Source organism: Squalius cephalus, assembly GCF_949319135.1.
Source record: "Squalius cephalus genome assembly, chromosome: 1".
NCBI classification, from domain to species: Eukaryota; Metazoa; Chordata; class Actinopteri; order Cypriniformes; family Leuciscidae; genus Squalius; species Squalius cephalus.
The window spans coordinates 19,035,527-19,052,138 of record NC_137122.1 but is presented as its reverse complement, the minus strand read 5'-3'; the positions used below and the strand labels follow the sequence as shown (position 1 = coordinate 19,052,138).

Here is a 16,612-nt window from a genome sequence, read left to right as displayed (position 1 = left end):
GTCAACAGTTCTTCATTTTATTATAAAATTTTTATTATAGTCAGGATCAGCCTGAATGTCATTCAAACATTTCATAAAACACTACAATGCTGTACGCACACAGTTTACGGCATTAAGAAAGCAAACATAAATCTACATCTTCCTTACATGTTGCTGATTCAGAAGCTTTGCAGAAATGATAATCATGAATAGACATCTGTGAATCAATAACAGGTTTACGCTATTTAACCAGGAAAGTAAAGATCAGCAATTCCTTTACACACAAGTTTGGTGTTCATCAACATGAGTGGATTTTATTTATAATGGTAACAATATACTCCATATGGCAGCTGAATTCGGTTACCGATTCACCTTTTAGTGCTTAATCCGGTTCTGTTCAACTGGATTAATGACTGACATGCCTTAAAGATCTGTTACACACTCTCATGTGGCAAACTCGACTGAAAGCTTTACCATAGTAAATACCTGCCGTATTAAAGTAAGCACATTGGTTTGTCTTTACATTTCCTCTTTTCTGATATTTCATGAGAGACTGAAATCTCTCTGAGTTCCTCTATGAGTAAGACACAGATGAGACATTAAACCTCTTAACAGGTTTGAGTCATGTTACTATTTTTCTTTTAATTCACTGACTGATTTGGTGTCTGAATTAGAAGAATTCCAACTGTTACATTTTGTTGGAAGTGCAGTAGTAGCGTTAGTGTGCGTTAGCCATTTATTAGCTATTTTTAAGCTGAGATCATTTTAAAATCGATAAATAAACCATTGGTGCATTTTGCTTAGGTAACGTTACCTGCCAATAACAATTTAGCATATTTAAATTGCATGTTTATTTGACCGCAGTTCAGCTGAAAGCCTCAAGACAGCCACAAACCACAATATCTATCTATCTATATATATATATATAAGCGAATATTTAGTTTATTTTTAAGTAGGCCTACGCTGTAGAATCTGTCGATGTGTTTTAAAAGCCTCCACAAGGGGCCGCATTGGCATTCATGTGTGTTCCACAGACGGTATGGTGTGTTCCTCATAACTTTCGACTTAGAAAATATCACCAACACTTTGACAAAATGGCTTATAGTTCTGGTAAGGTTTGAATAAAGTATGTTAGCATGTTAAAACTGTCTTTAATGACCCATCATAATAAGCGTCTCACTTTAATCATTAAACGCTGCGACTTAAGTTTAGCTATTCTAAAGGTAGGCTATTAATAGCAAGCAAGGCCAAAACAAAACACGGTTTACGCATATTAACACAGAGATATAGGCCTTCAATTGTACTTTATAGTTGTGTTTGCATTTATTAGTGGTTATTTCGTGCTGTTTTTTGGTCTTTTCCAGACATACGATGGATTTCGACTATTAGTGGAGAGAAGAAACGTGAGTTTTGGAATAACAGCGTATTCTGAATCATTTCAGTCATGTAGCGCATCTTACCTAGATTCACAAACAGTTTGTTTTCTTTTGTTTTGTAGTGGGAAGTAGTAGTCCAGATTTCGATCGCCCAAACTGTAAGTAATTAAATGATTTGACAGCAATAGAAAAGTAATATTTTTGAAGTCCTGAGTGCTGTGACTGTTACTGTGACATATTTATTAGTGATATTTTATTGATAGATATGTTAAGCTATACCGCAGCAAGTTAATTGTTGCCAGTAGCGGAGCCAGGATTTTTTTCATAGGGGTGGCCTGGCCAGGCAAGGGGTGGCACAGAAATCTTAATTATTTTATCATAAAAAATTATTTGACTATAATGTTGGACTGTTTTAGTGCCTATACAACTGAATAAAGTTAATTTGTGCTTAATGTAATTGAGATAGTAGTGAATTAGGAATCATGTGTGAATTTGAGTGATTAGGAATTAGGAATACTGAGTGAATTTTATATTTTTTTTTTATTATTACCCACCACCTCAAATTAAAAATAATTAAATAGTAATAAAAGGGCACACACTACTAACAGCTAAAGTTCAACTTGCTCAGTTAGCTTGGTTCTGGTTCTCAAAATCTCCAATAGCTTGTTCTACATTGTTGCATCTTCATGGATGAGATAACATGCAGATAACTACTGTAGTCCAAAGATTATTCAACCCTCAATGCATTTTATATAGTCAATGAACTCTTCAACCAATTCTGAGTTAGTCAAAAAAAAATGTAACTTTATATATTAGTTGTCAAAATAAACAATTGCAACAGTTCTATCATACCTAAATTAAAAAGGAAAACAAAAGTTCTCTTTTGAATCCTCATGTGCAAGAATGTGAACAAGGCGGAAGTCAACAGCACATAATGTAAAATGTTATGTTTTTCATAATGTATTGTTGCCAGAATGTAAAATTTGTTATTTTATGGATTTAAAAATTATCCATGCCTATCGTCGAGTACAAATGCACAGTGCTCACATTTATTTGGACATTAAAACAATACATCCCAGCTAGCAGTGAACGTTCTCAGAATGTTGGCTAACATTCCCTACAAGTTTGGTTAATGTTTTAAAGAAAACATTTGAATGTAATGTTCAAAGAATGTTTTGAGGATGTTTTCTCATTCCAAATAATGTTTCTATAAGGTTAAATGTAAACTAAGATATAACGTTTTAACTGTAACATTTTGAGGATGTTTTTAGAGAATGTTATCCTACACAGCAAAAACTCCAGTGTTAAATTAACTCTCCTGGGAGTTTATCTGATCCACACTCAAAGAGTTAAAGTGTTAAAATATGAGTGTTAAATGAACACTGAAGAGTGTTCAAATTAATGAGATAATTAAGTTATTAATTGTCTGATGATTAAGTATTATTGAAGACACCTGATGTTAACAAGCAGAATCACCAAAGGAGAAAATCTAATTTTAAGTTACCATTATGGTGATCAGTGTTTGCTTGAGTTGGGCTCTTGACCCTTAAACTATTAACTTTAGATTTTGTTTGGCTGATGTATCTGAGTTATAACTGTCAGATGAACAAAGAGAAAAGGTGATCAGGTAGTGTTGGTTATGTTTTGTCATAATCATCATTTGACATGAAAGACTAAACACATTCACAATTAGTCATTTAACAGATGCTTTTATCCAAAGCGAATTACAACAGAGGACTAAAGTTTAAAGAGTGTTGATTGCAGCAGCCTGGTGGTTTTATAACATATGATTTGTGGCATTTTCTATAGAATCCAAAAATATTTCTTAAAAGTACTGTTCAAAATATCTTATTTAGACACACAGTCATCAAGATTCAGCCCGTGAATCTCAACAATGGTGACAATAATAAAGCATGTTGCAGTGGCTGCCACCAATCACAACTCATTCATGGCTCCCATCATGCATTGCGTTATGAATAAATTATGATCTGAATTGTCTATGTAATTTACTTTTCCCAATTAAATATTTAGTTTGTCACCATTGATGAGATTCATACACTCATTCTTGATGTCTGTTTGTGCCTAAACAGTTTTTTTTTTTTTTATCAAAACAACTTTTAAGAAATCCTTTGAAATAAACAGAAAATTCTGGATCTTATGTTGTAAAATCACTTGATGATGTAATCAACAATATAAATTTAAGTCAGAGATTAGGCTCGAAATGAGTTTTGTGATTCAGATCAAATGATGATTATGTCAAAACATAATCAACAACGTCTGATCATCTTTTCTCTTTGTTCATCTGGCAGTTATAACTCAGATACAACAGCCAAACAAAATTTAAAGCAAACACTGATCACCATAACGGTAAACATAATATAATAAAACATAATAAAATAGTGATTTTTCTCCTTCAGTGATTCTGCTTGTTAACATCAGGTGTCTTCAATAATGGTCACTCATCGCTCAATTAATCACTTAAAGGGTTAGTTCACCCAAAAATGAAAATTCTGTCAGTAATTACTCACCCTCATGTTGTTCCAACCGCGTAAGACTTTCGTTCATCTTCGGAACACAAATTAAGATATTTTTGATTAAATCTGAGAGCTGATCACTCCTCCTGCAGGCTTATGGACACTATAACTTGCTGGCCCAGAAAATGTATTAAAGACATTGTTAATATAGTCCAAGTGACTCCAGTGGCTCAATCTTAAATTTATAAAGTGACGAGAATACTTTTTGTGCGCAAAAACAAAAATAATAGACTTTATTCCACTTTTCATTTCCTTCTCTCTGGACCTCAAGTTTTTTTTTATGTAGTGTAATAGCGCAGCGCGTCTGTTTCACGTCACCACGTATCACACATGACCAGAGACGCCCAATAGTGAGCCTACGTGGTGACGTGCAACACAGACGCGCGACGCTTTGTTTTTGCGCACAAAAAGTATTCTCGTCGCTTTATAAACTTAAGATTGAGCCACTGGAGTCACTTGGACTATATTAACAATGTCTTTAATACATTTTCTGGCCAGCAAGTTATAGTGTCCATAAGCCTGCAGGAGTGATCCAGCATTCAGATTTCATCAAAAATATCTTAATTTGTGTTCCGAAGATGAACGAAGGTCTTACGGGGTTGGAACAACATGAGGGTGAGTAATTACTGACAGAATTTTCATTTTTGGGTGAACTAACCCTTTAATTATCTCATTAACTTTTATCACTGGAGTGTTTGCTGTGTACCTTTTAAGAGAACATTCTGTGAACCAAAATAAAACTACCCGCTGAAAACATTATTAACCCTAACACTAACTTCATGGTAATGTTCTCAGAACGTTTTTAGAACAAAACATTTCTAGCTGGGATATCAGTTTGTGCCTTATACTGTGATCTCAAATAGCAGATTATTTTAATCCAGACACATGTGACGCATATATAACAAATACACGCATGCAGTTTTGACAGCTTTAATAGCCTTTTTGATTCGTACAATTGACGACAACTACGACTACAGCACGCCGCATTTGCGCGTGATGTGCTTACCGCAAGCACAGTACAACGGCTGTCAGCCGTATCCCGTATGACAGAAAAGTTAGTTAGTTTTACTGACATTTGGCCTGACAACATCTCATCTTACCGAAGATAGCCAACTGAATAAGGACAACGCGCTTTTCTCAGCATCTGACAGAAGTGTCACAAGCTTTCACACACTCACACATCTTCTAAAATAAAAGTAGCATCAGAAAAAAAGAGAATTACGTTTGTTGTTGACTGCACACTATTCGACTTACTCAAAACGGTTTTGCAACCCACCAGTTGAGAAAGAATGACTCTATATTTACTATGTGCATATCACTGTCTGATGTTCTGCTGAAGCTCATTCGGCACTTGTACATTTTCGCACTCGTTTGACTTGCGCCTGGCGCTGAGGTGAAGTTGGAGTGTGCGTCTGAAAAGTCTCACGTTTTTTGTGGTCTTAAAGAGACGGTTCAGCGTTAAAAAAAAAACACTATTTTTGTCCAAAAAAAAAAAGAGACAGAAACAGCAGTTGTGAGAGGGGTGGCCAAGCTTAGACCTGGCCACCCCTAGCTCCGCCAGTGATTGCTGCTAAATGAGACATTATGTTTATGCTTGTTTTGTCATGAAAGCATCAGGTATAATAGCAGTGAAACTGTCTGAACACTGTTCAATGTTTGATAAGATTTCTCTTTATGGAATGTGCTGTGTTAGGAGTGTGTGATGTGAGAATTAAGCATAGTAAAATGTATGGTTATACTCTTTGCAGTGAGGATTGTTCTGCTGGGGAAGAGCGTGTCAGAAAACAGTCGAGTGGGAAACTTCATATTAGGACGAGAGGCATTTGACAGTGATGCTCCTCCAGATGTTGTAGAGAGAGTAGGAGGAAGACTGAAGAACAGACGTGTGATGGTCATCAACAGTCCTCAACTGCTCCAGACAAACATCTCAGATCATCAGATCACACAGACAGTGACAGAGTGTGTGTCTCTGTCTGATCCAGGACCTCATGCCTTCATACTCGTGCTGCAATATAATGATTTCACTGAGGGGGACATGAGACTAGTCAAACGAGTGCTAGAAGAATTCAGTGAAGAGGCGATTAAACGCACCATTGTGATCACGACTGATGAAGAGAGACACAACACTAAAGGTGCATCTGTGAAAGCTAATGAATTCATTCAACAGTTTAATGCTGACTGTGGAGGAGGACATCTGCAGCTTGAACATGAAACAGAAGAATGGCGCTCTGAAATATCTCAACAGTTAGAGAAGATACTCAGAGAAAACAATGAAGAATTTCTCACATGTGATCTATATGATTATGCAAAAGAACCAAAAGGGGGTAATACAAGTGCAAAGCAAAATCAGCCTACGGGTACGTTTATAAACTGAGTATATGCAAGTTTCCATTTGATCATCCTACATATAATAAATCTGAATAATAAAATGTCAATCTTAAAAAGAGCAATTAAAATACTTTGTTGTTGTTGAAGGAGGTGTAAGTGTCACCAGACAACAGAAGCTGAACTTGGTGCTGTGTGGAAGTGATGAAACACTGAAGGCCACTGTATCAAAATATATAAGAGGAAACAAGAAAAATCGTGTGATCGGTCTGGTGGAGCTTCCAGCTCTTATTCAGCTCTCAGAGGAGGAAGTGATGTGTGAGACTCACCGCTGTGTGTCTCTCTGTCATCCTGGAGTTCATCTTTTCCTTCTCATTATTCCTGATGGTCCACTGACTGATGAACACAAAAGAGAAATGGAGGAGATCCAGAAGATATTCAGCTCAAGAAACAAAAACCACCTCATGGTTGTTATAATCCAAGAGAAGAGCATGATTAGCAATCTGAATATATTACACACTTCAGTTACTAAGACTTCTATCCAGACATTTGGAGGTCATCGTTTTGTTCTGGAGAACAGCTCACAGGTTCCAGCTCTACTTCAGGATGTGGAGAACATGGTACAAGAGAACAAAGGAAGTTTCTACACCACCTTCATGTACCTTCAGGCTCGAGTAGAACTGGAGAAAAACAAACTCACAGCTGAAATAGAGGAACTGAGAAAAAGTTCATCAACAGCAGGTACGAGTTCATGAAAGTCTATGAAATGTTAACATTACAATTTAAAATAATTTCACAGTTTCATTTTGTTTTTAATGTAACATTTCAAACAAGGCAAGGCATGTTTTTTTATATATTCCACTTCATACACAATGGTAATTCAAAGTGGTTTACAAAGAAAAGAAATTAAAAAAAATCCTAAAATAATCACAACAGAAGAAACAAAGATTACAATAGAATCAGAGTATACAAATGATTAACATGATTCCTGAATCACTATGTTCGGGGTACCCATACCCGGAGTGGAACAAAATTAAGTCAGGGTCGCGATGTTACACTAAACCACTCTCTTCTATTGTCTCTTCAACTCTCGTGAGCCAATATGGCTTAAGTGCCCCCATAGCGTAAAACGTCTCGGTTACTAATGTAACCCTCGTTCCCTGAAGGAGGGAACGGGAGACGTAACGTCGGCGTGACGGCATAATTGGGATCACTTCAGGGAGCCCTATCAACTTTGAGTGTCTACAGAACGAGCCAATGAACGTTGGCGTGCGTTTTTTCGCGCCCCGCAGCGCACGCACACATTGTTTTATGATGAGGAGCCGAGATTGTGATGGCTATGCAGCGATGGTCAGCAATGGTGGCGATGGGACGTTACGTCTCCCCTTCCCTCCTTCAGGGAACGAGGGTTACATTAGTAACCGAGACGTTCCCTTTCAGTCGCTCACGTTCGACGTGATGACGTAATTGGGATCCCTTTGAAAACGCTACGGTTGCTGCCACATCCAGCGCCCTACGCAAGGCTCTCAGACCCCCAACTGGCTGGGGTGGAAGACCTGCGTAGAGGGAGTTCAACTGCTGTTCCATTATACCCCACACAGTGAAACTCTTGGATAACACTGGGAAAGCGTGCCTTTCTAGGGGAAAGGACGCTGGGTAGCCACCCGAAGCTCTCGACCGCATCGCCGAACAACCCAACCTGGGAAAGAGGGGCATCCAGGAACCGATATTTATCGGTGTCCCTCATATCCGCCAGGTTGAGCCAAAGGTGGCGCTCCTGGACCACCAAGATGGACATCGCCTTACCGACTGAAGGTGCGGTTTCCTTCGTCGCCCGGAGGGCAAGGTCGGTTGCCACATGGAGCTCCCGGAGGAGCTCTGGGTCAGAACCACCCTTGTTCATGTCCATAAGCGCCGGGGCCTGGTGGACCTGCAAGAGCGCCATAGCATGGAGGGCGGAAGCAGCCTGTCCACTGGCCTTGTAAGCTTTCGCCGTTAGACTGGATGAAAACTTACAGGCCTTGGACGGGAGGCGTGGATTACCCTGCAAAGAGGAGGCAGACCCCGGACACAGCTGCATCGCGACGGCCCCGCTCCACCGGGAGGATATCCACATACCCCTTAGCTGCCCCACTGTCGAAAGTGGCAAGGGGGGAGGAGCCACTAGAACGGCTTTGGGCATGTCCTAGAAAGCTAGGGGGGGTAACGCAGTCGAGTCGTCATTTCCAGAGGACTGAAGCTCCCCCTCCTGTGCTGTGATTGACATCTGATCGTCAGCTGGAGCCCCAAAGGAAACGGTTGGTCGTTCCGGAGAAGGACCAAGACGTTCAATAAGGGACTCCAATGGCAACAGCGCTTGTGAGGCGTGATGAGCCCGCGGAGGTTGTCTCAATGGGGAAGCCCTCACAGTAATCCTCAGATCACCCTGGTCATGCGCCAAAGTAGGTCTATTCTGCGGGGCAGAATAAACACTAGATCGGGGCATAGGCGAGGGGACTGCACCTCCCTTGAGGTAAGCGAGTCTCAATCTAAGTGCCGCAATGGGAACATGAACTATCCACAAAAGTTACCTCAGCGTGTTGAATGCCCAAACACGTTTATACCTGTTTACACGTTTATACCTGCGCAGGTATAAACAGGAGCTCAGTCCCATCGCGGATTTTTCAACTGTAGTCGAAAGACTAACTGCAGCAACCTATTTCTTGGTATTTGCTTGTCGAAATTGCTAACCAATTTTCATAATACATTTCACACAATTATACATTCGTACCTTTATTATATTATTACTTATTATAATTTTTTATATTATTATTAGTAAAAAAAATAATTTAAAAAATAATAATAATTTTAAAAATATTATTATTAGTAGTAGTATTTCACATTATTATATTATTATTTATACCTTTATTATATTATTACATTTATACATTTATACCTAACTCTGCTGGCCATTGATAGGACACTGGTCAAGTCACTGGAAAAGACGCCTAGTTGCTACGACAGGATCACAGACCATTTCCTTGAAAAGCAACGTAGAAATTATGTATATATAAATAAATGGACGATTTTTATGATGTAGGCTGAAAGTGAGCTTCCCCTCTTTGAAAGACCAGCAGCCGCCAGTCCGAAGAAGTCAGTGTGGGAGAAAGTCATTTTGTTCAGTTCCAAAAATAACAGAAATAAATCCACTCGGGTGCTCAGCTTCGCACATACAAATACAAATTCAAAAATACAGTCCAAATATATGAAGTCTCTCTCTTCCTCTCCCAGGTTTGCAGGCCACTAATATCCTGTCTCTCTGTCCGTTACTGGAAATAGAGACAGTTTTAATCATCATGCACTTTTTGACCTACTCATTACAGCTTGTCTTCGCACTCATTCCCCTGCTGCAGACTTTATCACACCCCACTTCGCCATATAGCACATGTGCTGTGTTTCTGTTCTTATATTTTATATCTTAGATAACAGGTGTCTCTAAAGGTGATGATACACAGGGCAACTTTTGACCAATCTTGCTGGGCAATGTTGCCGAGCAATTGTTGCTTGGGAACTTTTACACTGAGAATGGGCAACAAATTTCTATCTGGATAATTTAGATCGGTCGTGGGCCCTGTGTCTCACCTGGTTGCCCGTTGACTTTATCGTTGCCTAGAAAAATTGCTCAAAAAGTTGCCCCATGTATCATCACCTTAAAAGTGAGATCCCTCCGATTTGGTCACTGGGCACAATGGGGCACAGTGATTCAACCTGTCATGGAACAATAATGTATAGATAGAAAATCAGAGGATAAGCATTTAGTGTGTGTGTTTCTAGAGAATTTCATTGTAATGACAGTTCCTCTTGTGGTTAGGAGGTGTAACACATGATGATCTAAGGATTGTGCTGCTGGGAAAGACGGGTGTTGGGAAGAGTGCAACGGGAAACACCATCCTGAGAAGAGACACATTTGAATCAATACTTGATCCATCGTCAGTGACCCGAGAGTGTCAGAAAGAAACGGCTGAGTTCAAAAGAAGACAGATCACTGTGATCGACACTCCAGGCCTGTTTGATACTGGAGTTGATAATGTTGAGACCTGGAAGGAGATTGTTAAGTGCATCTCAATGGCGGCCCCTGGTCCACATGTGTTTCTGCTGGTGATTCAACTGGGACGATTCACCAAAGAGGAAAACGATGCAGTGAAGATGATCCAGGACATCTTTGGAGAGAAATCCAGAATGTACACCATGGTGCTTTTCACCAGAGGAGATGATCTTGGAAAAACAAAGATTGAAGATTATGTTGAACGAAATGGTAGTTTAAAGAACCTCATCCAGCAGTGTGGTAAGAGATACCATGTGTTCAATAACAAAGAGTCTAAAGATCAGACACAGGTTTCTGAGCTGCTGGATAAGATTGACTGGATGTTGACAGTAAATGGAGGGAGTTTCTATACCTGTGAGATGTTCCAGCAGGTGGAGAAGAACATCAAAGAGGAACACGAGAGAATACTGAAAGAGAAAGAAGAAGAGATCATGAGAAAAGAAGAGGAGCTGAAAACCAAATATGAAGCTGAAATTGAACAAATGAAGAAAGAAAATGAGAGAGATATACAAGGTATTCAGAATGAACTAAGAAGAACTGAAGAGGAATTTGAAAAGAGAGCAGAAGAGATCAAGAAAGAGACCAATGAGAACCTTAGAAAAGAGATGCAGAGTAAACTGGAGGAGCAGAAGAAACTATTTGAAGAGGAGAATGAAAGAAAGGAACAATATTTAGGAAAACAACTAGATAAGTTCATTAAATTCCTGGAAGAAAAACACAAGAAGGACAAACAAAAGCTTCAGAAGAAAATTCAAAATGAAACTAGAAAACAAGCAGAACTTGAATTTAGTGAAAAATTAACAAAAGAAGTGGCTAAAGCTTTAGAAGAAGCTGAAGCAAAACTACCAAACAGTGCAAAACGAGCTCGTGACTGGGGTTCTTGTGCTCCTGTTCTTGGAGGAGCTGTTGGAGGACTTGTTGGTGGTGTTGAAGATTGTTTTTATGCTCTCATTAAGCGATGCTCGATTCACAAATGAATCACTGTTTTGAGTCTATTCTGTTCAAAGACTTCATCAAATAAGTTGATAAATCTGTTTAAATCGGTTCACGAATAATTTTGAATGATTTGTTCAGTTACCTTCACACACTGAATCGTCTGAAGTGCTTTCACACTCTGAGTCGTAACAGGAAGGTTTAAGAACATCAAGAGCGTTATATGAAGTGGCCGTGGACCCACAGTACAGTCAAGTGAAAGCAAATCTGCAAATGCATCATATTGTTTGTCAGTGATGGAAGATCTTTATTAGTTAAACATCTTCGTAAGCTGTCTGTGAATGAATGAATCATTCCTGAGGACCATAAATTTGATTTCATTTCATTCAGGTATTTTACAACCAAACAGATTAGTAGCCTATGCCATGGCTATTAATTTATACTAGGGGTGCACGATATTGACAAAAAGTGATATTGCGATATCGATAATGAATATTGCGATATCGATATGAATTTCGATATTTTTAAACATATGTAAAACTACAAAAGTTAGGGGAAAACGCATCAAAATAGATTCATAACAAATAAAACAAGTTTCCTTACAACATAGGGTTTATTGAGCGCATTCGAGACGGATTTGAATCTGATCGCTGAAACCACTTCAGGAGGAGATCTGGGCCGCATTCCAGACGAAACTGGACGAAGTGTAAATGCATCTGGTTGTTGAAACCACATAATTATGTAAAATGTACTCCTCCCAAAAACACAAAAAAAATAAACGTGTGAGAACGTGCTATAGGCTACATGTCATGTTATGGCCAGATATGACGACGCTACGTCTGCAACACGCATCACCGCATGAGCAGCTGAGCATCTACCGGTATCAAGCCAACGCGCAAACTATCGCAAATCAAAGTGAAAGTAAGTTGCAGACGCTTTACACACAAGTATCTTCATTAAAAGTAAAGAAGTGAAATGATCTTACCAGGGCTGTTGCCGTTCTCTATTAGTGCGGTATTTGATTTTGACATTTTAGCTGATGATATATATAATGCAGCTCATAACTGTGTTCGGTGACGTGAACTCCATTAAATCTGCATATAGCGCGGGAATTGAAGATCGAATTTATATCCGTTTTGCAAAAAACACATTTATGTGAACAGGTGTAAAAGGAATCGTTTTGATAAATTAGATAGCTATCCGATCTGTGATAACGCATGAACTGGCCAGGTGGCCTGATGTTTATACTTGCGCGCTGGTGTGTGCGTCAAGCTGGCAAGTGTGTGTTTTGTGGGGACTGTGTGGTAGAGCAAGGGAGAAGTGAAACAAATTGTCTCCCCTGTTCTTTCTGAACACTGTTGGAAATCTGTAGCATGAAAAGTTAAACCCTCTCCTTGATAGAACCAGGAAAAGTAGATAAGTAGAACCAGGAAATCAGTCGGGGGAAATGCAACGGTGCATGTCGGACAGGACGCATCATAAACAAAATATCGCATAAATATCGCGAGACTTTCGATATGATATCGAGCAACGTGATATCGCGATAACGATATTGATTCGATATATCGTGCACCCCTAATTTATACATTAAATAAGCCATTGTTCACAGTTTATGAAACAGTTTAAATGAACACCCGCCATCCCCCTGTAATTTGTGTGTATTGCGCAGTGACGTGCAAACTCGTCTTGAAAAAACAGCTAATACCTTTGCATGCCTTAGACACAGTTAACCAGTTTGAACACGCCTGCAGAAATTTGATTGCATTTGGGAGAACAGACAGAAGATCTTTCGCGAGCACATGTGAAGAGTTTTAACTCTTTCTTCTCCTTTACACGCTTTGAATGCAAATCTCTGCTGATTCACTTTATTTCAACATTGATTTATAAACCAAATGTAGTTGTATAAGTTACTATTATAAAAACCAGAGGACAGGCAATGATTTTTGGGCTACAGATGGCAGAAATAATGCTTGTCTCTTCTGTTTCTGTGGTAAAGATAATCTAATTATGATAATAATAGATTTTTAAATTAAATATATCTAAATAATAACGTGTGTGTGTGTGTGTGTCATAATTATTCATGAGACTGAGTTTTCTTATCCAATGAGAAGACGCTGTCTCTTAATTTTTCATGACACCATGTGGTGCTTTCCAATGACAGACATGTCAAACTGTGAGATCGCGTAATAGGTGAGAGAGGCGTTCAAGGGTCAGGTGTTCTGAAATATTGAGATGTCTGAGATTTTTGGTGTCAGTGGGCGGAACTTACATGAATAATCACGAGTTTCCTGTTTCGTGTTAAAGCGTCACTGAAAATATTCGCTATTACATAATATAAGAATCACAGAAACTGTTTTCGGTAACGTAATTGCATGTCAGTGTTGAACAAAGTAAACCTTTTTTTAATAACCGTCAATGTATGCTCAATGGTTTGTACATTGTACACTGTTTTATAATGTCATGATATTATGTGAGATTTGAGGCGTTCAAGGGTCAGGTGCTCTGAAATATTCTAAGAACTAAGAATTTTATCTATGTATCATCTTTTTACTCTTTTAATTCCTTTTATACCTGTTTTAAATTTCCTTGCTTTTATTTTGTGATTATTTTAATTCCTTTTTGTGTAAAGTACCATAGTGTATGAAATGTGCTTTATAAATAAACTTGCCATGCCTGTGTCATGTGATGATTTAATTACAGCCACTGATTTGCCAGTGGCTTATCATTAGGAAATAAATGAGCAACAGCCATTCAGTTTTTTGTTTTAATTACATGGGCTATTTCTGTTTTCCTTGGTCTTTTAAAATAGTTTTGTTTTTATATGTAGCAGTAGGGGATTCCCCCTTTCCTTTTCGTTGCGTCATTACCCTTATATGGGAGTGGGAGGATGAGGTAATCAGTGCCGGTGTATTTAAGTGTAGACTGGAAGCCCTAGAATGTAGGCTTTGTCATACCCGCCCCCTCTTCCGGTTACCGGTGTCATGTTAGTTGAGGTAAGTTATGGAGTTAGAATCATGCCAAAACCTCACACACACACAAAACGTGTTTTACTCACACCCAACGATTCACAAACAAACTCAGTGTGGTTTGCAAATATAAAACATCACTCACAAACTAATGCATTTTGTTCTGCAAATAAAAAACATACAGGTATATACCTGATATGTTTTACATATACAAAGAAACGTATTTCTTCAATGACAAAAATATCCTCCAAGTACAAACTCAAATCTTTCAAGTACAAAAAAAAAATCCTTCAAGTAAAAAAAAAACCTTCAAGTACAAAACAAAATTCTACAAGTACAAAACAAAATTCTTCAAGTACAAAACAAAATCCTTCAAGTACAAAACAAAATCCTTCAAGTACAAAACAAAATCCTTCAAGTACAAAACAAAATCCTTCAAGTACAAAACAAAAATCTACAAGTACAAAACAAAATTCTACAAGTACGAAAAACTGTCACGTGACTTTTGGCACTAATTTTCTGCCTTGCTGATCCACACACAAATGCCTTCAGATCCACACGCATGCTAGTAAACGGTCATGTAATTCGCACTCCACAACAGCAGGTGGCGCTGTTACCGACTTGCTTTAGCGCCGCCACGGACATGAAAAGAGAAGAGAAGAAGAAACGCTAGCGTGGGGGACGTTTTGAACATGATAGCTGTGTTCCAACGTGAAGGCAAGGCTGCATTCTTCGAAGGACTGAAGACTTCAAGGATGCAGCCTATAGACCTTATGCACCAGAGAAACAAGGGCGCCGCCATCTTTGGAAAATTGTCTTTTAACTTCCGTTTTGCGGTCGCTCTGTATATTTATATGGCATTTCTGTCCAGGAGTAATTAGCTTTTTAAGTGGATTTACTTAATGTAAAGTTAACGAAAGTTATCATGAGGACTGTAATGTTTAAAGCAGATGACTTAACAAATGTAAATCGACCGGGAAGATTTTAAAACGAGCCGTTCATTAATAAACACGCAAAACGCTGTGAAAATACAGACCGGAAGTCAAAAGACAATGAGCGCAGCGCTGAAAAGGGGCGGAGCTACATAAGGTCTATATGCGTCCTTCGAAGGACGCACCATGTAGCCTTCGTAGGATTTCCTAATTGCGCAACCAAGTGTTTCTGATCACCGCTCCAGGTGCCAAGCAGCGGTGCGAGAGGACAGCTGCCATCCTGATAATTCATTTGATAGCCTAATTGAGTAAACAGCTATGGAGCCAGAATTGGCTTTTGTATTTTTTATGTTTTATATTTTACTGGAGGACATGGTGAGGATGTTTCAGCCCCGGCGCAGCCAGGTCATGTATTTTCGGTTTAGCCCGGTTTGAATATAAAACCCAACTGAATATAAAAAAGTCCAGTATTTCTCGCGCTCGTCACCGGCAGCTGTCACAGTTGCCAGGAGACAAGAACAATCCTCCGCAGGCTAGACGGGTCCGAGCGCGTCAGATGCGCCCTTGTATAGACCTTATGCGCCAGAGAAACAAGGGCGCCGCCATCTTTGGAAAATTGTCTTTTAACTTCCGTTTTGCGGTCGCTCTGTATATTTATATGGCATTTCTGTCCAGGAGTAATTAGCTTTTTAAGTGGATTTACTTAATGTAAAGTTAACGAAAGTTATCATGAGGACTGTAATGTTTAAAGCAGATGACTAAACAAATGTAAATCGACCGGGAAGATTTTAAAACGAGCCGTTCATTAATAAACACGCAAAACGCTGTGAAAATACAGACCGGAAGTCAAAAGACAATGAGCGCAGCGCTGAAAAGGGGCGGAGCTACATAAGGTCTATAGGACGCTGTAGTTAGCAACAATTTGTTAATATTGTGATAATAGACCTACATTTGTTTCTTTAATTTTCGGAACTGCATATTTCGTTTCAGTATTCACGTACAAATGTGAAGTAACCTACTGAAGTACTTTTTTCCCCACACACGATTAAACAATAATGTAACAACCTTGAAAATATTCAGAAGAAAAATGCAGTAGTAGCATAATATAAATACACAACTATAATAAAAACCCTGACAAGGAGTTTTTTCCCCTGCAGAATACATACCTCTAGTTTTACTCTTGATACTTTAAGTACATTAGAGTATGCAATATAATTTTGCTTAACTAAGGTTTTAGTAGGTTTCCCCCAATGCAGTATTAGTAGTTATTACAAGTACTTTTTTCAGAAATATACTCTTTGAAAAAAGAAAAGAAAAAAAAACCTCAGTGACATGGGAGCCGTCGATTGAATCAGCCCTGCAAACCTGTTGGTAGACAACTTAGTGGATAGTGGAAATATGCACTCAACCACTCTGGAGACCATCCCAGATGATGTCCCACCAGCAGAGCGGCCTTACCAGGGGCAGCCCATCCCGGTCCAGC

General features: G+C 38.9%; 1 protein-coding gene across 2 annotated transcripts; it reads left to right on the top strand.

The window, feature by feature from the left end:
- The first annotated feature begins 994 nt into the window (after window positions 1-994).
- LOC307164275 (GTPase IMAP family member 8-like) lies at window positions 995-14,282 on the top strand. Of its 2 annotated transcripts, none has more exons than XM_079880891.1 (6): window positions 995-1,089; window positions 1,344-1,382; window positions 1,478-1,513; window positions 5,638-6,246; window positions 6,365-6,955; window positions 10,065-14,282. In XM_079880891.1, the coding sequence occupies exons 1-6, from the start codon at window positions 999-1,001 to the stop codon at window positions 11,273-11,275; spliced, it is 2,577 nt and encodes an 858-aa protein (XP_079737017.1). In that variant the 5' UTR covers window positions 995-998; the 3' UTR covers window positions 11,276-14,282. The 2 variants fall into 2 exon arrangements, with proteins under 2 accessions (XP_079737017.1, XP_079737018.1); XM_079880892.1 differs by having other exon boundaries at window positions 998-1,016.
- Window positions 14,283-16,612: the final 2,330 nt, after the last annotated feature.

Excerpts from the sequence above, each read along its gene's own strand:
- LOC307164275 (XM_079880891.1), top strand. The coding sequence starts at position 999 with ATGTGTGTTCCACAGACGGTATGGTGTGTTCCTCATAACTTTCGACTT. Across the intron at positions 1,090-1,343 it reads CAAAATGGCTTATAGTTCTG|ACATACGATGGATTTCGACT; the intron begins GTAAGGTTTGAA and ends GGTCTTTTCCAG. Across the intron at positions 6,247-6,364 it reads AAAGCAAAATCAGCCTACGG|GAGGTGTAAGTGTCACCAGA; the intron begins GTACGTTTATAA and ends TTGTTGTTGAAG.